Raw genomic sequence first — 27,081 nt, 5'->3', positions numbered from 1 at the left:
TCTCGAGATAATTACGTCTCGGCTATTACAAGCACCACCTCTGCTCCACCTATCCCGGAGAAGAGGGACAACACGTTGACGCATTGAGCAAACATATCCTTGAGCACTGACATATGATAGGCCACAGTGTCGACTTACATTCGAACCAAGAACAATGTATCAATGCATCAAGAATCGGGAATTAAAGAGTTGACAGCCTGACAAAGAGTTCAAGATTACTAACTTGAAAAGAGTTTCCAAGAGACATGTATCTGTCAGTTCGACTAATCCCACCGCCCCTTGTGTGGTTCTTTGGGAACCCCAAGAGCATCTCCACTTCATCTTGCTCCAGAGGGGTGACTTTTTTCCGACCCACCCACACTAGGTTCCACTTCTGGTACTGCTCCATGACCTAATGTTGGATGGCCTTTGATGGATCACCCTCGCTCCTCTCCAGCTCAATGCGGATCCTCTCCGTCAGCTTCACACTCACCATAGCAGTCTGAATACAGTTTAGTTCGTCTTTTGGATCCCACGAAGGCCACCACTTTCTCGATAGGGGAAAAACATGGCGGATGGTAGGGTAGGGGTGGGTAGGTACGGTATACTTTACCAAAGCTACCATATCGTATACCTTATCGTAAATTCAGTATGTGAAAAAATCATACATTTATCTTACCAATGTTTTTGGTGTACCGAACTTCGGTATACCTTATTTTCGGTATGACGAATTTACATACCGATATCGTACCTCATTTCCGGTATACCGTACCAAAGTTAGGTATGTCGTACTTTTGCTGTATACCTTACTTTCAACATCAATGAAAATAAATCATTTGAGTTTTTAGAATATTATTAAAATTTTATATTTTAAAAAATATATTAAATATATTTTATTCATAATTATATTTATATTTCACAATCGATTTTATAATTGAAAAATATAAAAAATATATTTTATATATAATTATATTTATATTTTACGGTATATACCTTAATTTACAGTATATACCGAATTTAGGGATGTAGCGGTATACCGCGGTATATGAAAATTTATACTGTTACCTTACCGAAATCTTTTGATAAGGTATCATATCGTACCGAAATTCATGGTATACCAAAAATTCAGAATTTTTTCGGTACGATAAGGCCGATATTTCGATATTTTTTCCCAGCCCAAGGTAAGGGGTGGGAGAGGTATGAGGGGAAACTTGTTCTTGATGGGCAGATTGTGAATGTAGCCCCTCTTTCTTGCACAAGCTGAGAAGAACTTCGAGTCAACGAATTCTGGCTCGATGTCATAGAGGAAATGTGAGATGGTGTCCCAGACCCCCTTTGGTGTAAGGGTGACATTCACATAGTAGAAGAACGGGGGCCTTTTGTTTCTTGTGGCAAGGAACGAGGAACCCATTTTGTCAACTGCATGGAGGGAACGCCATATCCAATCATTGGATTAGGCAAGCGAATCCACTCCTCTATGACATTCTTCTTCATCTCATAATGTTTTCTCTTCTTGCTCTTGCTTGTAGAGATGCCCATGGTTTCGGGAACTGGCGTTTACGGTTCAGAACTGCCAGTTTTGGTTTTGAAAATTGTCAAACTGGAAGCGAACCGCAAGGGTGTTTCACCATTATGGTTCCGGTTCCAAAACCATCAGTTGCAATTTCGGTTCCGAACCATTGATTTTTTACAATTTTCATGGTTCCAAACCGTCGATTTCTAGTAATTTTTTGCGGTTCCGGCTTGGTTTCACAATTTTCCGATGATTTTTTGTGATTCAAGTTTGGAACCGTCTGAAACCGACAATTCTAGCACGATTTCGGTTCCAAAATTTTGGAACCTTAACTGGTCCACGGTTCCAAAAGGGACAGTTTCAGTTCCATTTAAATCTCACGATTTTGGTTTGGAACCGTAACGATGGTTACGGTTTCACGATTAGCCGCCCGAACTGTAAACCTTGGGCATCTCTACTTGTTACTTCCACTAAGAATGTGTTTTGGTTGTTAGAAATGACATAAAGTGGTCGGTACAAGTCTCTAAAATCTAGATGGTACTGTAAAGGTACCGAAGGTTTACGGTTCTGGTGGTTAACTATGAAACCGTAACCGATAGTTACGGTTCCGAACAGAAACCGTCAATTTTAGAACCATGGTTCGGTTCAGATTCGAAATTTTTTGAACCATAAAAAGTCATCGACGGTTTAGAACTGTGAAACACCACAGAAAAACCACCGGTTTGGAACTGAAACCGAAACCGACGATTTTGGAATCGGAACCAGAACCGCAAAACACCCTCGCGGTTCGGTTCCGTTCGGCAATTTCCAAAACCGGAACCGACAATTCTGAACTATAACCACCTATTCCAGAACCGTGGGCACCTCTGGATGGTAGGTTTAAACATTAAGATGAAGAAGTTTACCTTGAGATCGTTTTTAGGCAAGTGGCCAGGGACGGACCTAGCCAGGGCCAAGCCGCCGCTCCAGCGGGGGCTTGGCCGGTGCTGGTCCTCGTACTTCAACCATGGCAGCCCTGCTGCACTACATATATTTTTTACGTTTCTTCTTCAGAAGGAAGGTTAGTTGGGAATGAGGAAGGGGAAAGAGAAGATAATTAATTATGATCCTTTAATTTATAGCTGTATGGGGTACACTATTAATTTTTATTTTATTTTTTTTATGTCATTATATTGGGAATAATACTTATCGAGAGATTTTGAAATACATTAACATTATTAATACTCCTAGTTATGATTGTAATAGAGTTTGAACTTTTTTTTTATTTTTGGAATAATAATGTAGGCTTATCTTCTTGCATTTATAGTCTGTTACTGAATTTATTTTAAAAAGATTATTTTGCATATCTTCATAATATCATAATTTATGTAATCTATTTTATTATAAAAATGTTAGTAGTCCTTTAAAATTTAGTTAAAATCTAGTTAATTTATTTGAAAATAACATATAAAATTAATATGAATTTTATTTTTTTATTAGAATACATATTTTTTCTTTTTAGTAGTAATTTTTTCTTGTTTTAACAAAACACTATTGTTTTAAACACCATCCAAAAAACGACAAATTTTATCTGGATGTGAGTATAAATTATACAAAAATAATTTAAATTTATTATTTAATATTCTGATTTTAAATATTACTACTATAAGACTAAGAGCATCGAGCAACGGTGGCGTCCGTCGCCACGGCCGTCAGCGCCGCTGGCACGGACGCTACCCGCCGCCGCTGCGCTCGCGCCGCTGGCACGGCGCTGCTAGATGCATCGAGCAGCGCCGTGCCAGCGAGCAGCTGACGTGGCGCGCTGGGATTCGTCAACGGCATAGCCGTTGTGTTTAAATTTTTTTTTAATTAAAAAATCGGTTTTTAATTAATAAAACTGATAAAAATAAAAAATAAAAATTTCACTTCCAAAAAAAAATATATCCGGTTATAACCATTTTTTCCACTTTTTAATTTTTTTTTTCATTTTTTTACCCAAAAAATACACACTTTCATCTATAAATACCTCCAATTTCACTCCCAAAAATTCACATCAAACTACACAATTCTCATCTTCATTCTCTCATATCCATTTTCATCTTTAATCTCTCATATCCATTTTCATCTTCATTCTCTCATACCCTACAACATCACTATGTCCGGCCAAGACGATAACCCTAAGGGCTCCCACGGTTGGAACCCCGAATGGTTCGGTTCACAACCGTTTCCTAGTCCGGAAACGGACTATTCGGCCCCTCCTCTCACCCAAGATTCGGGCGTTCCGGGTGGCTATTCGGCCTCTCCTCTCATCTTTAATTTTTATGATTTTAATTATGTAATTTTTAATTTTTAGGATTTTAATTATGTCTTTTTTATTTTATCTGTAATTTGTAATATTTATTGTGGTTTTTTAATGAATTTTAGTATTATGGAAATGTTTTTTGTGTAATTGAATTTTAAATTAATTGTGCTCGTCCTTGCGGAAGAGCACAGCTGTGGGTGTTGTGCTCTTGCCAGAGAGCAGGCAGAAAAAGTGGGGTCAGGCCCACAACCGTGCCGCTGGCAAGAGCACGGTTGTGGATGCTCTAACAAAAAGTTATAAACTTCATAATCTGAACGAATATACTTTGCATTTAATTGATTATGTATTTGTGTCTTCATCCGTTCATAAATATGTAAAATAAATCAAGGGGGCAAGGATAATAAAATGCTCCATAATTTTAAATATTATATACATAGTATTTTTTAATAATTTTAGCACGTACTTATTCAAGTTTCTGGTTCGTCCCTGCAAGTGGCAGTCTTTCTCCCTAGCATTTGAGCAACACGTATGAAGTCAATAACATCATTATTCGGGGCTTCTGCCTTGAATAGTAGTAGCAAGTAAATAGGGGCTAAAACAAAATATTCTAGATTATAAATAAAACTAGGGTCGAGGAAATGGACAATGTTCAAATACTAAAACAACTTCTAACAAAAAATATTAATCTCATAATACATCAAAGTCCTAGCACTTATGACAATATCAGGTGAAACTCTCATTTTGGTACTTAACCATAAGCACCTAATTCCCAACTGAAGTTGTATTCAAACAACCATTTTAAAGATGAAACATAATTTCAGCAAAAAAAAAAGATTCAATAGAAAAAGAAATGACAATTATAATTATCTAGTATGATTCATAGGAACCTATAACAAATCCTACATAAACCAAACAAACATTTTTTGACTCAATAAGACGCTCAAAACTGACCTTTATAAGACATAGTACGTGTATAAATCTGCAATAATTACCACCCAAAATTAAAGGAACAATATTCAGGAACTAAAGTAAATTTCATCAAGGTTATGCAGAAAAAGAAAATGAACACATAATTATCATAGATTGCACCCCAAAAATAAAGAAACAATAGGTAGCACATTTGTGTACACACCACATCTTTCTAGAGCAATTTCCACCTCTTCCAGAGCTTATCCCATGTTTGCCAAGTCCATCAATATTTTCTGTGTCTCTAACAACCATCCAGATGCTGCCAGTGACAACATCTTGTACTTCTTGGATTTGTAAGCATCATTTTCCTTCAAACAATCCAATATGGCGAGGAGAACAAAGGCACAAAATCATGATAAATGTTACTCCATCCATCCGTTCCTTAAAATTTGGCACCATTTGATCGGCACGAGTTTTAAGAAATGTAATAGAAAGTGAGTTGAAAAAGTCAGTGACACATGGATCTTACTTTTATATATTAGTTTTAAAATAAAATGTGAGTGGGAATGAGTTAGTGGAATGTAGGGTCCACTATCAAAAATGGTAAAAGTGAAAGGTGACAAATTTTTAAGGACAGACGAAAAAGAAAATAAGTGACAAATTTTAAGGGACGGAGAGAGTAATAACTAAATATTAAAGATTGTAACTAAATGCAAGTGCACAATATAGAACACAGTTTTTTTTTTTTTAATATAGAACACAGTTTATAGTCTTTGATTTTAGGGATAAATTATGATATATGCAAAAGAAAGAAACTAAAGAATGACAAATTCTGGCCAAAAGAAGTCATACAACAGGCTTATATAAATTTTCACTTACCATGACATTCTTATAATTATTCCCAAAACTCCTTTTTTATGTGTATAGATGTCCCAATATTAAATTTTCAATCACTAGATTATTATGTGGCTTCATTGCCTGAACTTGAAAATAACAATTACTCATATTTTCGTTTCATAAAAATAACATATTTTAAAATAATACGAGTTTTAAACTTTTAATATTTTCTCTCTCATATTTGATCCACTTTTTTCATTAAGACTCGTCGTCCTTCTATTTGTACATGAGATTATTTTTTGGAGGGTTGGAGTATAATTGACAAAAAAAGAGAGAGATTGAAAGAAAAAAAATGATTCATTGGTGGAGAATGAGATCAGCTTAGAAGAAATAGAAAAGTTATTAAAGATAAAAAAATTCTACTACTTTCATAAGATAGACCGAAATTGCAAAACTAGTCTATTTTTATGGAACGAAAGAAGTATTCTCTTCGTCCTATAAGTGTATGTATTTTTTGTTTGATACAGATTTTAATGCACAGATGGTGAAGTAAGAGTAGTAGATAGAAAGACAAAAGTAATTAAAGTGTTGAAAGTGGAGAATGAATCTTATTTAAAAAATAGTTTTAAAATTAGAAATTGCATAGTCTTGTGTAATGGAGGGAGTATATTTATCATTTATATTTGATCAATCGGGACTAAAATATGACTATGGATTGATTTTGTTCAGAGTTCGGACATTTATTAAATATTTTGAGATTTTTGTGAAATGTTAGTGATTAAAGAATTTAATTGCAATAAAAAAAATTCAACAAATTAGATTTTAGAGCATCCGCAGCGGTGGCGGTTGGCGCCACCGCCGTCCGTGCCAGCGGCAAGGCGAAGGACCGCCACCGCTGCAACCGCGCCGCTGGCACGGCGCTGCTCGATGTATCGAGCACGTCCGTGCCAGCGGACGCACACGTGGCGGTCTCCCATTCGCCAACGGCATAGCCGTTGGTTTCAAACATTTTTTTATTTTTTTTTTTAAAAAATCGGATTTTATTAAAAAAATCGATAAAAAATAAAAAAAAAAATTTTCACTTCCCCAAAAAATTATATCCGTTTATAACCGTTTTTCCCCACTTTTTAATTTTTTTTTATTTTTTTTACCCCAAAAATACACACTTTCATCTATAAATACCCCCAATTTCACTCCAAAAAATTCACACTTTCACTACACAATTCTCATCATCAATCTCTCATATCCATTTTCATCTTCCTCTCACACCCTACAACACCACTATGTCCGGTAACGACGACAACCCAAGCGGCTCTCACGGTTGGAACCCCGAATGGTTCGGTTCGCAACCGTTTCATAGTCCGGAAACGGAATATTCGGCCCCTCCTCTCACCCAAGATTCGGGCGTTCCGAGTGGCTACCGGCCATACCCAATCGACGATCAAGGTGCCTCCGATGGGCGCTACGGGTGGACACCGGAGCCTAGGCCTCGCGCCCCTTCCCAAATGCCGAATCCTCCATCTCGCGCCGGTGTCCGCACACCGTACTCACCGGCGGAGATGGAAAGATTGTTCAAGGCGTACTTGGAAATCTCCGAAGATGCGGTGGTTGGAACGAACCAATCCGGCGATCACTTTTGGTGGCGCGTCTCTAGCCGGTACAATGCACACCGGCCGCCGGGAACGATCGAGCGCAACGAGAGTATGGTGCGCAACTGCATCGGCCGAGCCAACGAAGAAATTGGCAAGTTCAACGGCTATTTCATCCAGGAGTCCCGGAATGCCGGGAGCGGCCGAAGCGAGGTCGACATCATCACCGCCTCGCTGAGCACCTACCAATCCATGAACGGTAAGTCGTTCAAATATCTTAACGTTTGGCAGGAGACGCGGACGCACCCGAAGTATAAGGGAGGCATAACATCCTCCTCTAGCGGCTCCTCCAAACGCTCACGGTCGGCATCCCTATCCGACGCCGGCGAAGAAGTGGCTAGCCAACTCGCCGAAGCTAACTTGGGTAGCCCCGATGCCCAACCAAGCGGTTCCCGACGCCGACCGCAAGGTAGGAAGAAGGCGGCGGCCGAACGACGTCGCGCCGCGACTCCATCTGCCCCTGCTCCCGAACCCGCACCCTATGTTCCACCTCCACCCCCGAACAACTCGTTGTGGGCCCTTTTGGCCCAACTCAATTTGGCCGATAGGTCAACTATGACCCCCACGCAACTTCAAACGCACGAGTCCATGATATTGGGTCTCCAAAAACAATTGGGGTTGGTGCCGCCGGATGCGTAGTCTTCCTCGGGTTATATTAGCCAATAATTATGTAATTTTTAATTTTTAGGAGTTTAATTATGTAATTTTTAATTTTTAGTATTTTAATTATGTAATTTTTAATTTTTAGGATTTTAATTATGTCTTTTTATTTTATTTGTAATTTGTTATTTTTATTGTGGTTTTTTTAATGAATTTTAGTATTATGAAAATGTTTTTGTGTAATTGAATTTTATATTAATTGTGCTCGTCCTTGCGGAAGAGCACAGTTGTGGGTGTTGTGCTCTTGCCAGAGAGCAGGCATGAATAGTACCGCCCGGGCCCACAACCGTGCCGCTGGCAAGAGCACGGTTGTGGATGCTCTTAGAGCATCTCCAATGGCGGACGTCCGGTCGGACATCCGGTCGGACGTCGCGACGGGCGACCGGGACGTCCGCCATTGTGGCGTTTAGGGTCGGATACGGACGTCCCGTGAGGACGTCGGGTGTCCTCGGACGTCGGCGCGACGGGCGGGCGGACGTCCGCCATTGTGGAAGTGATAGCGAGAATGAGTTGGAGGTCGCTGTTGAAGGTGCGATAGAGAGGCTGCTACAACAGAGATTGCAGCGGCGGCAGCAGGCGGCGGTACCTCGGCCGTTCCATCGTCGAACTCAAGTACCCCGTGACCACATTGCTGCACATATTCGGTTGTATGCGGACTACTTCGCTCCGCAACCGCGTTTTGGGATGTTCTAGTGGATGTCCTAGTGGGATGTCCCGGAGATGCTCTTATTCAAATCAAGAATATTGTTGAATTTTTACCGTCCCCTACGGCAAGGATATCGTCGTCTCCAACCTTCCTTGATTCGGAAGACAAACTGCCACCCCACCTTCTTTGACACCTTCATCTCAACCACCTTCCATTCTCACGCCACCACAACTCATATCTCTCATTCTTCTATAACTCATCACTCAACTGATTCACCACTCTCCCCTCCCTCCCCAAATACTCTTCAAATCTCAAAATTTGATCCAAAGCTACCAACTTCATCTGATTAAAATCACCCCCAACAATCTCCACAAGGGTTCCATTTCCATAAAATCAATTGGAAATGGTATCTGAATCCGTACCGATCCTCACTCCGAAAGCCAACGAATCAGCTGCAAAGGAAGAAGACGAACTTCCCGACGCGGCTCTTCTACCACTCTCCACCTCAGACTCTTGCCCCTCAAATCCAAACCCTAAACCGGCCTCCATTACCCTAATCATCATCTCCCTCTTCCTCTCCACCTGCATTGCTATCGCCGCCGCCGCCGCCTTCGCATTCCTCTTCTTCCACTCCGCCTCTAATCCGCCGCGGGAGGTGGCCAGGCCGCTCGCAAAGCTCAAGAGCCCAGTCGTTTTACTAATTTCAATGGATGGATTCAGATTCGGATACCAATTCAAGACCGATACGCCCCACATCCGTCGATTGATCGAGAACGGAACTGAAGCTGACCTAGGTTTGGTTCCTGTGTTCCCAACCCTCACTTTCCCCAACCATTACTCAATTGTCACAGGATTGTACCCTGCTTATCACGGAATCGTCAACAATTTCTTCACCGATCCCGCCACCGGCGACTTCTTCACGATGTCCAGCCACGAGCCAAAGTGGTGGCTTGGTGAGCCTCTGTGGGAGACTTTGGCAAATCGCGGCTTGAAAGCATCAACCTATTTTTGGCCTGGCTCGGAGGTAGTCAAAGGCTCATGGAACTGTTCTAATGAATACTGCATGATTTATAATAGCTCTGTGCCATATGAAGATAGAGTTGATACTGTTTTAAGATACTTTGATTTGAACAGTAGTGAAATTCCTTCGTTTATGACATTGTATTTCGAGGATCCCGATCATCAGGGTCATAAGGTCGGCTCCGATGATCCGAAGATCACAGAGGCGATTTCTAGGGTTGACAGCATGATTGGGAGGTTGATTAGTGGTTTAGAACAGAGGGGTTTTTTTGATGATGTGAATATCATTTTGGTTGGTGATCATGGGATGGTTGGGACATGTGATAAGAAGCTGATATATCTAGATGATCTTGGGATACCCAAGGATTGGATTCAGTCGTATAGCCCGTTGCTTGCCATCCGTCCGCCATCTGACCATTCGCCTAAGGAAGTTGTGGCGAAGATGAATGAGGCTTTGAAGTCGGGGAGTGTTGGGAATGGTGAGTATTTGAGGGTTTATCTCAAGGAGGATCTGCCTAGGAGACTGCATTATGCAGATAGTGATCGTATCCCTCCAGTTATAGGGTTGGTTGATGAAGGGTTTAAGGTGGAGCAGACGAGGTTGAAGAGGCAAGAATGTGGAGGATCGCATGGATATGACAATGCAATCTTCTCCATGAGGAGTGTTTTCATTTCTCATGGACCTCGTTTTGGTAGGGGGAGGAAGGTCCCCTCGTTTGAGAATGTTCAGATATACAATTTGGTTACAAGCATTTTGAACATTGACGGAGCTCCAAATAATGGAACAGTGTCATTTCCCTCGAGTGTTCTTCTGCCTATCCATTGAGATCATTAGTCATCTCTTGTGCTCAATGAAGTAGATTGGCTGTATCCTGGTGCCAGAGTTGCAAATCACACCATGCGCAGTGATGAATAGTATTCGTTATGGGGAATGGCTGCTGATTCAAATGATAAATGGAGTTTTTCCAAGAGAGAGATACGGGTTGGGTAAGGTAGGTTAGTTTTTTTTGTTTGCAGAGCTGGACGCGTGAAGCTTATGAAAGATTTAGTTGTTCGATCTAAGATGCTCGACTCATGCCATATTGTCACTTGAGCCACAGCAGTACTTTTAAAGTAAAGGGAAAGATTTATACTTGCTGAAGTGAATGTAGCAATCTGAAATGACACGGAGCTCTACAGCAACTGACGATGATTGTGCTTTGCTTCCAAAGCAGTTTGGATTACTGAATCTTGATATGATCAGTGATTTTCTGATTGATTCCATAGGTTTGATACTAATTCTTACAAGTGATGATGCCTTTTGCAGATACATTCATCTACTTGATCAAAATTGAATTGAATGTTACGATGTTTATAATGTTTGAAAACGGAGGAGTTTGTTATGTGTACAGAAGTAGTTGCTGTGAATGTGCAGAAAGCTTTTACAGCCTCTGGTTGTATAGCCTCTCCACAACGCTAGAATATAGATATCGCATTATCGCTATATACTTGTATTCCTTTATATAGTGGAGTAGTAGGAGTAGGACATTATTTCAAGTTGATACTAAACCTTTTTCAGACTTATATTGGATGCAAAAATTGATTTACGGTGAAGAAAGAGTTGATGCTGCTGCTAGGTGTTTTTGCATCCCACTTTTAAAATAGTCTTCATAACGAAAAACAAAATCAAACACAAATAACAATGTAACTAACTACAACAAGTCCTTATAGCAATTCTAAACTTGGAAACGAACTTAGAACCAAGTGTTAGGAACACATTACACACCTAAAGAGCACATTGTATCTCATAAAAACAAGCAATTGATACCAAATCCAGTGCACTAAACAAGCCTTATCAACCAACACATGAATAATGTCACTAGAGATATGTGTATGCGCTATTGCGCGTGTGCGCATAAAGCATTTGCTCTCCCTCAATTGTGTGCATGTGTTTTGATGCATTTTATGTTTGTGCGAATCCAATTGAAAAATTACTAACATCTCAAATAAATATTCCAAAAATGAATAAGAAATAGAATATCAATGATTATGGTTTGAACGTGATGAGCAAAAACAAATACTAACATACGATTTGATTATTTTAGTAAATGAAATAGAGTTGTATCATTAACGAAATCGAACCAAAATCATAATATGGTTTTATGGTTTGCTGCGATATGATTTTTTTAGTGATGCTAGAAGAATAAATAATCAGGAAATTTTAATTTACTAATTTTACAAGAATAGCAGAGAACTACTTACTAGGCAGCGCGGCCAAGGAGCGTCCACGCTCCTTCGCCCCGTGGACCCAATCTACTCTTTCGCAGATCTAAACCGCCGAGTATCTGAGATTAGTAAAGTTGAGAAACTCTGTAATTCAGGGGTAAATGCACAATAAATACAGAATATTTTACCAATATTTCAAATTAATATAAAAATATTTCTTATTTTTCATCCTTCACTCCACTCTCAAATTTGATAAGTTTTTTTGATTGAACATGTGCACATGAGATGCACGAAGTCTTCAACCGTAACTTGAACTCCCATCTCCGCGAAAACATCAACTGCCGCCAACCTTGAGAGCTCCTCGCTTTTACACAACGCGCACCTTGCCCATGTCGAACACCGCCGACACTTTCCCCTCGTCCATGTCAAACATTGCCGACACTTTCCCCCATTCGTTGCCAGATTCCTGCGGGTTTCCCTCTTCCAATCTCACTCACGCCTTCACTGTTCTTCCACTAATTATCCTCCCACATAAATTCGAAGATTTATCATTTCTAGGCACTTGATTATCGAGGCATACTGTTTGAGGGGGTTGGCATTTGTCTCAAGGTCATCGACGGTGGTGGTGTTGATCAGGAAAGGGAAGTGAGTTTAGTTTATGGTGAGAATGAGAACCATATATATTTAATCATTTTTTTAATGAAAATGGACTTTCAATCTAGGTGTTTATCATGATTTTTATTTCACTAATGCAGGTATTATTCATTTTAGGTGTTCAATCACAATTTTTATTCCCAGGAGTATCATGTAAATATGATGAAAAAATAGTACTACTAAAAAATAATTTGGAGTAGAGTGAAGGATGAAAACTAAGAAAAATTAAATGGTGTTAGTGTTATTTAAGTGAATGTATTGAAAAATTAATCAAACTCTTTGTATAATATCTGCTAACTTAATATTTTTGTATTAATTTGAAATATTAAAGAAACATTTTTGTGGCTGGTGTAATTACCCAATGTAATTCACTCCACCGCCACCACCTCTAACTCCGCCGTCTCTGATAACGTGCGCGGGGAGGACACTTATCTACCGCTATAATTTCTCCCTCTATCCGATTCCAAGGAGTAGATAGAAAAGATGCGACCATTGGTTGCTCTCCTAATTCTCTTCTATTTCATTTTGTCGCCGCTTATCGCCGGCGACCTCATGCCTGAAACCGGCGGACTTAACGCTACTGCCTCAAACGATACCTCCTTGCTAAAGGAAAACACTCTTGCAGATATGATTGATCACGCATTGGAGAAAGAGTTCAATGAAACTGATGAACTCGCCGACGGTTAGTGCAGATCGCTGATGATTGTACTCCGTGCTTTTGCCTTGTTGTACATTGTCAGTTAATGCTACCTTTCTATACGCTTTTCCTTTTCCCTGACTTATGTGTTCTGTGTTGCATGGACTAATGGAGCCCTTTTCCATTTCTGGCTTGTTTGTTTTAATGCATTTATTTTGTGATAATCTTCAATGATTCAGTGTTGTGTATATGCTTTTTGAAGTAGATTCATGTTAAAAGAAATGCCAGATAAAGATTCTTTGAGGCCATAGAGCATCCGCAGTGGTGGCGAAAGTCGCCACCGCCGTCTGCGCCGTTGGCAAGGCGAAGGACCGCCGCCGCTGCAGCCGCGCCGCTGGCAAGGCGCTGCTCGATGTATCGAGCACGTCCGTGCCAGCGGACGCACACGTGTCGCGCTCCCATTCGTCAACGGCATAGCCGTTGTGTTTAAACTTTTTTTTATTTTTTATTTTTAAAAAATCGGTTTTTTATTAAAAAAACCGATAAAAAAAAAAAAAAAAATTTCACTTCCCCAAAAAAATATATCCGTTTATAACCGTTTTTTACACCTTTTTAATTTTTTTTTCATTTTTTTTACCCCAAAAATACACACTTTCATCTATAAATACCCTCAATTTCACCCCAAAAATTCACATCAAACTACACAACTCTCATCATCATTCTCCAATATCCATTCTCATCTCCATTCTCTCATATCCATTTTCATCTTCATTCTCTCATACCCTACAACATCACTATGTCCGGCCAAGACGATAACCCTTCGGGCTCCCACGGTTGGAACCCCGAATGGTTCGGTTCACAACCGTTTCCTAGTCCGGAAACGGAATATTCGGCCCCTCCTCAAACCCAAGATTCGGCCGTTCCGGGTGGCTACCGTCCATACCCAATCGACGACCAAGGTGCCTCCGAAGGGCGCTACGGGTGGACACCGGAGCCTAGGCATCGCGCCCCTTCCCAAATGCCGATTCCTCCATCTCGCGCCGGTGTCCGCACACCGTACTCACCGGCGGAGATGGAAAGATTGTTCAAGGCGTACTTGGAAATCTCCGAAGATGCGGTGGTTGGAACGAACCAATCCGGCGATCACTTTTGGTGGCGCGTCTCTAGCCGGTACAATGCAAACCGGCCGCCCGGAACGATCGAGCGCAACGAGAGTATGGTGCGCAACTGCATCGGCCGAGCCAACGAAGAAATTGACAAGTTCAACGGCTATTTCATCCAGGAGTCCCAGAATGCCGGGAGCGGCCGAAGCGAGGTCGACATCATCACCGCCGCGCTGAGCACCTACCAATCCATGAACGGTAAGTCGTTCAAATATCTTAACGTTTGGCAGGAGACGCGGACGCACCCGAAGTATAAGGGAGGCATAACATCCTCCTCTAGCGGCTCCTCCAAACGATCAAGGTCGGTAGCCCTATCCGACTCCGGCTCGGAAGAAGTGGCTAGCCAAGTCGCCGGAGCTAACTTGGGTAGCCCCGACGCCGGACCGAGCGGTTCCCAACGCCGCCCCCAAGGAAGGAAGAAGGCGGCGGCCAACCGTCGTCGCGGCTCGACTCCCGAAGCCACTCCCGAAGCCGCTCCGGCTCCCTATGTGCCACCTCCACCCCCGAACAACTCGCTGTGGATGCTCTTAAGCCAACTCAATATGGCCGATAGGTCATCTATGACCCCCACGCAACTTGAAACACACGAGACCATGATAAAAGGTCTCCAAAAACAATTGGGGTTGTTGCCGCCGGATGAGTAGTCTTCCTCGGGTAATATTAGCCAATAATTATGTAATTTTTAATTTTTAGAATTTTAATTATGTAATTTTTAATTTTTGGGATTTTAATTATGTCTTTTTTATTTTATTTGTATTTTGTAATATTTATTGTGATTTTTTAATGAATTTTAGTATTATGGAAATGTTTATGTTTAATTGAATATTAAATTAATTGTGCTCGTCCTTGCGGAAGAGCACAGTTGTGGGTGTTGTGCTCTTGTCAGAGAGCAGGCATGAATAGTACCGCCCGGGCCCACAACCGTGCCGCTGGCAAGAGCACGGTTGTGGGTGTTATGCTCTTGTCAGAGAGCAGGCATGAATAGTACCACCCGGGCCCACAACCGTGCCGCTGGCAAGAGCACGGTTGTGGATGCTCTTAAGGTTATTGATATTTTGATGCCAACGTTTACAAAAAAATGTAAAGAAAATGCTAGAGTTTCAATTGAAAATAGTTAGAATGGTTTTAGGTGCACATTAATTAGCTTAAGTACGCAGCGACGGAATTAATAGAAGTTGGAGATGTGACATCACTATGATGAACTGGTGAAAAATCTTGGTTAATTTGGTGATTGGGGAAAGTGTATCCTTATATGGCGTTAGACCATCCACAACGCGTCTCGCGCCGGGCTCGCGTCTCGTCTCGGAGAGACGAGACCCCCGCGAGACGCATTGCAGCGGCCATCTCGTCTCCAGCTCGCGACCGTCTCGTCGCGTAGCTCGTCTCGGAGAGACACGAGACGAGCTGTCTCGCCACGCGCCCGAGACACGTGGCACGTCCCCATGCGTGCGTGACGCCCACTCGCTGGCCCGCGAGTGGGCGTCGTCACTGATGACGCAATAATTCATTTTTTTTTAAAAAAAAATCGATTTTTAATAATTTTTTTTTTCAAACGGTAATATTACCGTTAAATATTTATTTTCATTTTTTAAATTTTTAATTTTTTTACTCTATATACGTGCATAATCTTGCACAACATGATTGTCCGAGACGAAGGACCCGATGCCGGAAATTGGTTCTACCCCGAATCCCCCGGAAGCTCAACTGCAAGTAGTCCGCCGCGAAGTGGAGCGCATCCATCTATACAAGAACGGTTGGCTATTCGGGCAAGGACACGCGACTCTAGCGCCCACACCCAACTCCAAGAGGATCTAATTGAGCACATTTGGGAAAACTTTGGCGGAGAATATTAAATTATGTCATTTTTATTTTTTTAGAATTTTAATTATGTCTTCGCTTTTTTAATGTTAAGTTGTAATATTGTTTTAATTTTAATAAAGTGTGTTTGTTTAAATTGAATTGGGTTTTAAAAAAAATTATAAATTAAATTGAATGAATAGTAATTAAGAGACGGTATAGAGACGGTTAAGAGACGGAGCGTTGCAGCCTCCGTCTCTTAGTTAAGAGATGGAGGAAAAAAGGACAGTGGGGCCCTCAAATAGTGCTCAAATAGTAGTTAAGAGACGGTTTAAGAGACGGTATAGAGACAGCGTTGTGGATGGCCTTAAGCTTCATGAAATGAGAACCAAATAGAAGTTTGATTGATGTACTTTAAATCATTGGAGTTGATTTAATATAAAGTAGAGATTACATTTCTAGTTGGAAAGGAACATGTAACTTGAGTTTGTGATCACACTCTATCTCTCTTAACATTTGCAGTCAAAGATCATGGAAGCTTCAACAACAGTGTTAACGAACAGCAGGTTTCTTTTTTTCCTTATAATTTCTTCTTATGTCAGAACATGCTAATACTTGTAATTCAGACATCTTAGCTATTTGGAAAGGGTGAATGCATGTAAAAATTATTACTATATGCTTTCATGAACTAAATTGGGCAAGCACTGTATTTCTGGCATCTCAAGAATTAGATTTTTAGGTGCTAGGTGATATGCTGAAAATCTGCAGCCAAAGCCTGAGGGTTAAATTTGCTTGTGCTTGAGGGGATTTTGGATGATAATGCAGCTTTATACAAATCAGATTTGCTCTTATAGGGCATTGAATTGATCACATTTATTTGAAGTTAAAGCAAAATAATCACGAGTTCAATGGAATTTTGTCATAGTATAATTTATTGAGTTGTACGTAAAAAACAACTTCAATCAAGTTCATTACCTCAAATATCTAAACTTGACTAAACATCAAGAGCATTATTTGAAACATATTTGCTTTGTGACTATTCCCCCTTTCTTCTTGCCTTCAGTTTCAATTTGGATGTCTCTCTGCCTCTATTGAAACTTCTAAAATTCTCAGGCAGTTCTGGAAACTGTTGCGAGGGTTAAGCCCAAGAAGAATGAGACAAAAGATGAAAAGTATGCTTCTTAAACCTGTATCCTCCAAATTCAACAGTCTTCCGTGTTATGTTTCTGTGACTACAACAAACTTAAAGTTGGATTTTGGTTGATACTTTTTCTGACTTTATATTAGGTCATTTCAGTTTAATGATGTTTTTAAGCTTGATAGTGAGAATCAACCCGAAGAAACTCCAACCTTGATAGATAGCAAGGTACATTTTTTCAGCCACTAACAATATTGTTTTAGTTATACTACTGTGGGGATGATATAAATTTGTTTTCAATCATTTCAAGTTCTGCTTTCTTGAAATGTTTGAATTAGTTGATTTCAGCCACTGAAATTTATTTGCAGGACAATGTCTTCATTATGTCCAACCGCAAGTCGAAATTTCCCATCTTACAGTTGGACTTAAGGTTAGACTTGTGAGTTTCTTCCCAAGGTACCAGTATTCATTATTCAAATCTTACACAAGCAGTCACACGTTATGATTTCTTTTTATTCCACAGGTTCATATCTGATTTAGTTGTTGTAATTGTGTCTGCAACGTGTGGTGGAATTGCCTTTGCTTGTGCTGGACAACCAGTAAGCTTCCAAAGAGGCTTTCTGCTATTTTTGCTGATTTTAGCAACTTCCTGTTCATTGATTCTCCTTGTTTTAGTTATTCTGAATGTATTTCTGATCTCTGAATTTCTGTGATGATCTGCACTTTTAACCTTGCAGGTTATAACTGGATATTTACTAGCGGGATCCCTTATAGGACCTGGAGGTTTTAGTATTGTCAGTGAAATGGTTCAAGTACGTTGCCTTTTTGCATCAGCTTTATGTTTGAGCATAATATTGTTGCTTCTTTACTGATTTCTTACTCCTGTGTGAATGTGACCTATTTCTTTGAAATGTTTGTCATGTCTCAAAGATAATATTTGTGCCTAATTACTCATAGTATGCCCTTGCAGGTTGAGACTGTGGCACAGTTTGGAGTTATTTTTCTTCTTTTTGCACTGGGACTTGAATTCTCTGTTGTGAAGGTTCGTCATGTTTTTATCTAAATTTACATCCTTTCTAATCTTGTTATGTGTTATTAAAAGAAATAATAATAAAAGGAATCGAGACCTTGAAAGATTGATAGTAAATTTAACTGATAATGCAGATTCGTGTTGTGCGAGCAGTTGCTTTTTTCGGCGGGCTGCTTCAAATGCTTTTGTTTATGTGTTTGTGTGGGATAACAGCCCTGGTATACTACTCTCTATTATCAGCTTCTTAGATATTTGCACCTATGCAATCACACCTATGTTATATGAAATGTTAATCGGGGCTAAATTCCTTAGATATTATTGACTTTCTTAACCGCCAGATTGCCATAAAAGGTATTGATGTAAACTGGAAAATTTTAAATTGATTCATTCACTATCTGTAGGCTAAGCATTGAATTTTATCACTTTTTACTTTAGATGTCAAATATGTTTGGAAGGTCATTTTGTGATGGTAGGAGCTGTGTGGGAAAATACATGATCAAGGTGAATCACCTTGTCCTGCCATATCTTTAGTGCTAACCTTCAACTTTTAGAGGATGACATTCACCTGATCTTTAAGGTTTCCTTTATGGTCCAGTGCCATTCATAAAATAATCTTTTGTGTCTAGTCCTTTCATTTAGTTCTATCTTTTAATATGTTGAAGTAATATCTTGGCAGTTATGTGGTGGGGAAGCATCTGAAGGTGTCTTTGTTGGTGTGTTCCTGTCAATGTCTTCAACAGCAGTGGTACAACACCCATCTGATTTTTGAATCTTCAGCTTAATCTAATTTGTTAGAGTGAAGATGATTCAGCTGTTGAGTCCCGACTTTAGTTCTTTTTCCTCTCTATGGTTTAAAACATTAATTTCTGGATATAATTTATTTTCATGCTCTCTAAATCTCATAATATAGCACATTTGACTTGCACGGGTTTTAAGAAAATGGTTGTAGACGTGGTTTGAGTGGATAAAAGGTATTTCTAGGGATCCCACTTTATAGAAAAATGTGTTTTTTTTTGTAAATAAGAGATGTTTAGAAGGTTGAAATATAAAGTAGAGTGTCGGGTCATGTTCTTAATTGGAAAGTGTTGTACATTTGGGGGACACCGAATCTTGTAATTGTGCTATACTTTTGGGGGACGGAGGGAGTATTTCTTTTCTTGCTTAGAGGACCAATCTTGAAGTTATATTTAAGGTAAAAGAACCGTAATCTCTATATGCAATCACAATAACAAACAACCCTCGAAGACAAAGGTGTCAATTCTTTCCCTGAGACAATAATCAGAACGTGGATATAAAGAGATTAACTTCATTGTGGAGGAAGCTGTCACTAAGTTTTTGATGTCAAAAGTGGAGTTGACTTTTATAATGTGGTATAAGGAAACTCCATAATAAAAGGAACTTAGGAGTTGGTCGCTAGATATTTGACCAAATCGGATCGCTCATTTCATATAGATCCTATCACTAAACTCCTTTTAGAGGGGTGTACGGCTAAGTGGAGCTAAATATGTGCATTAAGATACGGATGCTTCATATTCCACCACAATGAAAGCACTTTTTCACTCTTTCATGTACTAGGGGATTTTCTTTTGGAAAAGAAAATGATGCATACTAATGATCGGGTCCATAACCATGTGTTCCAATGCTAGAGATCTTGTAGCACTTACCTAAGGAACCTTTACGAGGGGTCCATGTTATTGTACATGGATGATCCTCCTCCCATTGGTTGGCTTCTTATACACCGTAAGGAACCTTTAAAGGGCATTCATGTTCTTGCGCAAAGTAATTCCCTTAACCGGTGTTCCTTACTGCATATCAATACATTGCTGCTGCAATAAGATTACATCTTCCGATGATAAAAATATTCTAATTATGCCTCTAGCCCTTTTGAATATGGATTTTATCTTATTGAGCTCAGAGATATTGTGGTTGTGTATGATGAAAAAAGGGATCTTTTTCAGCACTAAAATTCACCCTACCAAACCACATAATATGCTCCAAGAGGGACAGAAACAAATGATTATATAGTGCTCTTGATACTTGCATTCCTATAAGGAGGCTTCACTTTTTACATGTGGATATGTGTATTGATTATCAGTGTGCGCCGTGCGGTTGGTGTCTGTTTTCGTCTTATTTAATCTGTACAACAGTGTCCGACTCTATTTTGCTTACAGGTTTTGAAATTCTTGATGGAAAAGAATAGTATCAATACATTATATGGACAGGTCACTGTTGGAACCCTCGTTCTGCAGGTTTGTGTTTGCTTAAGATTGTTCCTTTGATATTTGAAGTTGAAGCCTAATGCTCTGAAATCTGATTGTTGCACATATAAATAATACTGACAGATTTTCCTAACAGCTTTGTAAATAAGTTTATATTTTGCACGAATTTTGCTTTGCCGAAGTCTGAACCACACTTGTTTTCCAGGACTTTACTGTGGGTTTGCTATTTGCTCTTCTCCCTATCCTTGGTGGTACTTCTGGTGCTCTTCAAGGAATCATTTCCATGACAAAACTGTAAGACATTATACCTTACAGAATGGTTTTTCCTGTTTTCACGATTTGCATGCAACGTAGTATCTAGTTTGTCTCTAACTTAAACATTGATGCTACTATTTTTCCTGTTTACTTGACTTGTATCTATGACAACTTCTGGACTGATGTTCTGAAAAGGTGTTGGTATATATTATGAGTAAGAATATGAAGCTACCTGCGGACATTCTGACGTTCCGTCAGCCCACAATTATTTACTTATTTTTTTAATAAAGTCCAAATTTGGTCCCTTAGGGCACCCGCAACGCGTTCCGCCGGCGTTCCGCGTGCCGTTCCGCCGGAACGGTTTCGCCGCGGAACGCGTTGCGGCGCACCATTCGCTCCCATTCCGTTCCCATTCCGTTCCGGGTGCCGACGGCACGGAACGCGGCACGGCTTGTGCCGCCACGCGCTGGGGCGACGTGGCGCTCCCCGCTTCGTGCGTGCTTCCCACTCGCCGGCCCGCGAGTGGGACACGTCAGCAATGACGCAATAATTAATTTTTTTATAAAAAAATTGATTTTAAAAAAAAAAAAATTTTTGTTAACGGTAATATTACCGTTTTTTTAACTTTTTTTAATTTTTTTTATTTTTATTTTCTTATTCTATAAATACACCTAATTTATTACATTTCACACACAACTACACATCAACTCTTCCTAAACCAACATCAATTCCTCTCCAATTTTCTATTTCAATCTCCTTCACAAAATGTCCGGCGACGGGAATTACGGCGGTGGCGGCTCCGTTGGGTGGGATCTCAATGCGTTCGGCGATTGGGAGACCATGTACAACACACTTGGTGGTTCCGGGTAGTCGACGCCGGGCACCCAGGGGTCGGCGACGCCGGGTGGGTACCAACCACCCACTTTCGATGTGGATGCCTACGCTCGACCACCCGGCTCGCGGCTTTCTCAGGGTTTGTCCCAGATTCGGGAGGATATCCCCGTTGAACCCACCCAGGGAGGAAGTCGAGGCGGTGGAAGCTCTAGGGCTGCGTCTGAGGCACCCGAGGAGGAGGAGGAGGAACTGGAGGATCTGGGCCGGCATCCGTACAACAACGAAGAAACTAAGGCGGTGTACACCGCCTGGCTCACCGTCTCGTACGATCCCATCGTCGGGAACCAACAAGCCGCCAAGTGCTTCTGGGAAAAGGTCCGTGATGTCTACCACCAGACTAAGCCGAAAGGGGCTCGGAAGCGCAAATATACAATGCTCCGTGCTCACTTTGGCCGAGTCGACGCACAGGTCAAAAAATTTTGCGGCATCTACTCGGCCGAAGCGGCGAACTACTAAAGCGGAGCTTCGGGCGCCGACATTCTGAGGGCGGCTTTGCGCGTCTTCTACCAGGACACCGGTCTACAGTTCAAATATGTTGATATTTGGCAGCTCGTCAAGGACGAGGAAAGGTGGGTCGGCGGTGTCCGCTCGAGCTCGGGCTCAACCTCAAAGCGCACGAAGCACACGGCGAGCGGCAACTACTCGTCTGGTGACACCGGTGAGGCCAGCGAGGGTGAACCGCAGGTGTTTGGGGGTACGGGGGATCCAACGCCCGACGAATACGGGGGATTCAGCCGTGGGCGCCGTCGGCCGCAAGGGACGAAGGCGGCGAAGGCGGCTAGAGCGAGGAATGGCCGAGGCGAATCAAGCCAGTCGGCCTCGGGATCGGGCTCGCGGGGAGGCTCGGACACACTTATGGTGGCGTACATAACCGCCACAATGGCGGACACTTCCTGCTTCTCGTACGCCCAATTCACGGCCTGGTGGAACGAAATTGTGCATATGGCAGGAATTCTTGGTCTTCCTCCTCCCCCTAAACCTCGACCGCCTCCGGAGGATGATTCGCCGGCGGAGTAGTTTTTTTATTTTCCCACGTTTAATTGTGTGTTTTTTATTTTTTTTAAGTTTAAGTTGATTTTTTTTAATGTTGTGTGTTTTTTAATAAAGTGTGTTTGTTTTTTATTAAAGTGTGTTTATTTAAATTGAATTGGGTTGGAAATTAAAAAAAAATGAAATTGAATGAATAGTAATTTAAGGAACGGTTAAGGAACGGAGGGTTGCAGGTTCCGTTCCTTAAAGGAATGGAGTAAAAAAGTACAGTGGGGCCCTCAAATAGTGGTTTAAGGAACGGTATGGGAACGGTATAGGAACAGCGTTGTGGATGGCCTTACAATTGCCCTAAAAAACTTTTTGGTCCTATATATTAAGTGTATTACCTTTTGGTTCCAAACAATATATTTTGGTCCAAAATTAACATCGGTCAAACATGTTTTGACTAAATTATTGATTTAATTATAAATCTATTTAACTATATTAACCTAATAAAATTTATAAAATATTCACAAATGTAATTTTTAATATAGGTAAAATATTTCATCATTTTAGTTTAATTTAATTTTTATAAAATGTTTTATTAACTTTAATCTAATTTAATTTTTATTATAGGTAAAAAATATTTTAGGAGTATAAATTTTAATATTAAATTAATTAGGTTAATCTGCCTAATTAGATTTAAGTCACTTATTTGGTCAAAATACATTTGACCGATAAGTGTTAACTAAAATGTTAATTCTAGACCAAAATATATTGTTTGAGACCAAAAGGTAACACACTTAATGTATAAGACCCAAAAGTTTTTTAGAGCAAATGTAAGGAATTTGGACTTTGGTCTTTTTTAAATCAGTTATACTCCATTAAATACTATCAGCAGTGAGTGATGTAATCTAAAAATTCTCTTACTCCTTTAGTGGCATGGATATGTTTAGACTAATTTTTGTAATTCTTAGAAACAATTGACTTGAAGTCTGTATGAAACCAGGGTTTCTTTTCAGTGATCTCTATTGTCAATAATGGGATCCTACTTTACTTGTACAGGCTGGTGGTGTTAGTTACATTCCTGACCATTTTGGCATTATTGTCCCACACTCTTATACCTAGGTTACTGAAGTTGATGATTAGTCTATCCTCACAGGTGCCTTTGTGCTTGATAAAATATGTTGCATGCACTTTGTTCGGATATTTGACTTAGTCATCTTTGCAGACTAATGAACTCTACCAATTGGCATCTGTTGCACTCTGCTTGCTAGTTGCTTGGGTTAGTCGCACTTCCTATAATCAGTTAAAAGTCCTGAGAATGTGCCTTTTGACTGCTAAGTTATTGAATATATGTATCTAATGTAAACTATGTTTTTCCAGTGTAGCGATAAGTTGGGTTTGAGTCTTGAGTCAGGCTCATTTTCTGCTGGACTGATGATATCAACAACTGATCTTGCTCATCATACTCTGGAACAGGTATGCTTTTTTCTATTGTGGCATGGTATTCTATTCTACCATACATATCTTCCTGCATGTTTGTGTGAGTCTCATACAAAGAGCTAATGTGGTATTGATTGATTACTGAGCTGTGATTTGCTGTATGGTCAGTTTATTATGGCTGTCTTTCTTATTTTTATTGAGTTCCTTACCTTTATGCTTTTCTTACATTTTCTATTATCTGGGAGGAATCCATGAATTTCAAATAATAGTAAATCATACATAAAAATGGTTAGGTATAGCTGTCTGTATTAGTATCTCTCTTTGAACTTTACTAATTGCTTTTTTTTATAGATAATATTTTCTTTTCTTCCTGAAAGAAGACTGCCAACAAGCATTTTGTCCCTTAGGTTCAGGATCTTATCACCAACTGGAAATAGGACTAAGTTAGTTCTGAATGGTCATAGAACTATTTCTAAATTTGACTCCCTATATATTTACATGATTGATTGAGAGTATCACACTTTTTCCCCTTTTGTCAGAATGGCTGAGGCCGTTTAGGTTGTCGTGCACCTAATATTTAACTTAAAGCTAATTATTGATCTGTTGCTGCTCTTTCTTATTGGAGATCCTCCAATGGGTCTTTCCCCAACCTTAAGTTAGTTTAGATTTACCTGGAAATTTAGAATGTTATCCTGCAAGAAAATAACTTTGCTATTCAAATTCAATGTCTATGAACCCTAGCTTTAATTGGGTTCAACGTGATGTCAAGTTGAGCTAATTTTTTCACGCTTCCTCAGCTCTGACTTTTTATTTAGGTTGTATCAAATGGTGCTCTTACTTGTCACTATGCAGAGAGTTCTTCAATCTGACACCTTGTCTTGTAGGTGGAGCCGATACAGAACTTTTTTGCTGCTCTTTTTCTAGCCAGTATTGGAATGCTTATTCATGTCCAGTTTCTCTGGAATCACATTGATTTTTTGCTGGCAGCTGTTATCTTGGTGATTGTTATCAAAACAATTGTGTTCAGTTTGGTTGTGAGAGGATTTGGCTACAACAACAAGACTTCCCTTCTCGTATGCAACTTGCCAGCGATATTTTCTGAAATGTTGGTAATCAATGTTTGATCTGCAAATTGTTTTGTCAATATATCAATTTGCAGGTTGGGATGTCTCTTGCACAAATTGGAGAATTTGCTTTTGTTCTTCTTAGTCGAGCGTCAAACCTCAAGTTGATTGAGGTGTTGCTTTATTTTCCAAGTTTTTTAATTGTTGTATCAATACACCATTAGATGTTAACCTTGAACAATTGTGTTTTTTTCTTGATAAGAAATTTGTGGTCTATTGCTCAATACTTATTTTATGTATTATCAGCTTTCGGTGGTGGTCCTGATTTTGTTATATCGTCCTTTTTTGAGCCATCACTAACATAGGTGACGAATTGTAGGGTAAACTATACATGCTGCTTCTTGGGACAACAGCACTCAGTCTGGTATGCTAAACTTTTTACTTGTGTGCCTTTGCAATATCCCCTGAATTGTATTTCTTCTCATTCACAGCAAATGATCTGTGTTAGGGTCTCTACTGCTTATTAAGCTTCATGTTTGCATTGCCTTTGATATGTCATGGAGCACGTCTCACAATATTTCAAACATATGTTATATGTTATGCTTATATATACTGCTTAACATAGCTTAAATATAATGGATATACTATTTCAAACATACGTTAAAATGTTCCAATTTTGACCGGTGCGGGTTTTAAGAATTTGTTTGACTTTATGAAAGAAAGTGGTGAAAAAAGTTAGTGGAAGGTGGGTCCTACTTTTATATATTGGTTTTATAATAAAATATGAGTGCGATTAGTTAGTGGAATGCGGGGCCTACTTACCACAAAAAGTAAACGTGAAATGGGACATTTATTGGCGGATGGACGAAAAAGGAAAAATGGGACATTTAATGGCGGACGGAGAAGGGAGTATATGTTATACTTATTTATTGCATTGACTTAGATTGAGGAACATGTTGGTATAGGATCTATTTACTTGGGATGAATGAGATGAAATAGCAAGTACATATTTCTGTGTATGAAATATATTGGATAAAAGTAGCCAAGAACTTACCTATATTAATTTAGAAGTCCCAAGAACATGCAGTATCCCATTTGTTGATCCTCTAATCAAGCAAGTAGAGATGTGGTTTCAATTTTCATGGGTGTGTTGAAACTCTAGGAAAGAAATTAAGAGAAGTGTATTTTTTACTTAAACATTGGTATTTTTATATTAATTTTCCAAATATGTGCTCGAGTCCTTTCTTCATCTTACAAATAGTTTACACAGGTAACCACAGCATTACTGTTTAAGCTAATACCTGCCATGGTACATCTTGGAGTGCTATTACGATGGTTTTCTCCTGATTCCACCCATGAGGTATTGTATTACAGAAGCTGTACCACAGATTCATCACATTGTGCTTAGTTTTCCATGGCTGTCTGCATAGAGTTTAGGGGGTTTGTTGAATGTGGTTTTTGTTCCAGATTAAAGGGGAGATTTTGCGTGCGGACAGTGCTAAGCATATATCTTTGATGGTCATGATTGTTGATATTAAATATATATAAGCCAGAAGTGCAAGTAATGGACTTGACCTGATGGATGGTCTTGTGGTTGGGGGATATGTGATTAAGAGTGCAAAGAAGGTCGATTGACTCCCCACTGCTCCTTCTTCCCTTAGTATGGCAGGTTTGGTGCTGAATACAGTTTTCTACATATTATTTTTAACTACCCACCATACTACGTTACAACTGGGAAGTGGATATCTATACATCTTGTATTGTGGAGTAGTTGTTAAATGTATAGATGCCCAATTTTTCCTCTAGATTTGCTATTATTGTTATATCTTGGGTTTATGGGCGTACAACTTTTGTTTGGGAACTTGATGGAGCTGATTGCACTTTGCTAAATCATCATAGATTATACTCCTATTTCCAAAAACAAATGACTGCATCGATAGAAAGGTTGATCTGTATGTCATTTTATGGCTTATGGGGAGTTTGAGAAGCATAAATATTTGTGTTGTGAAAACCTTGTGTATACTTAATTCTACACCAATTTTAAAATGCATTTGTTGACTGAATATTGTGCATATGTCGACACCATAGATAGGATAGGAGGCCAGTTCTCTAATAA

General features: G+C 39.8%; 2 protein-coding genes and 1 pseudogene across 2 annotated transcripts; 2 read left to right on the top strand and 1 right to left on the bottom strand.

Annotated features, from left to right (window-relative positions):
* Positions 1-11: 11 nt before the first annotated feature.
* Positions 12-5,141, bottom strand: LOC121803865 (annotated as a pseudogene).
* A 3,474-nt stretch (positions 5,142-8,615) lies between these two features.
* LOC121805192 (venom phosphodiesterase-like) lies at positions 8,616-10,876 on the top strand. Its single transcript, XM_042204984.1, has one exon. It carries the CDS (start codon positions 8,878-8,880, stop codon positions 10,318-10,320), a length of 1,443 nt encoding a protein of 480 aa, XP_042060918.1. The 5' UTR covers positions 8,616-8,877; the 3' UTR covers positions 10,321-10,876.
* A 1,945-nt stretch (positions 10,877-12,821) lies between these two features.
* On the top strand, positions 12,822-26,976 carry LOC121804755 (K(+) efflux antiporter 4-like). Its single transcript, XM_042204406.1, has 20 exons — positions 12,822-13,035; positions 16,473-16,516; positions 17,064-17,122; positions 17,238-17,316; positions 17,457-17,518; positions 17,612-17,687; positions 17,826-17,900; positions 18,059-18,130; positions 18,253-18,336; positions 18,795-18,863; positions 20,290-20,367; positions 20,543-20,631; positions 23,521-23,617; positions 23,687-23,740; positions 23,842-23,937; positions 24,786-24,974; positions 25,061-25,138; positions 25,345-25,389; positions 26,236-26,325; positions 26,433-26,976. Exons 1-20 carry the CDS (start codon positions 12,837-12,839, stop codon positions 26,511-26,513), a joined length of 1,716 nt encoding a protein of 571 aa, XP_042060340.1. The 5' UTR covers positions 12,822-12,836; the 3' UTR covers positions 26,514-26,976.
* The last annotated feature ends 105 nt before the right edge of the window (positions 26,977-27,081 follow it).

The sequence above is a fragment of the Salvia splendens genome, chromosome 5 (genome assembly GCF_004379255.2).
Source record: "Salvia splendens isolate huo1 chromosome 5, SspV2, whole genome shotgun sequence".
NCBI lineage: Eukaryota > Viridiplantae > Streptophyta > Magnoliopsida > Lamiales > Lamiaceae > Salvia > Salvia splendens.
Note: the sequence above shows the minus strand (reverse complement) of the source record. Positions and strands in the feature narration are given on the sequence as shown.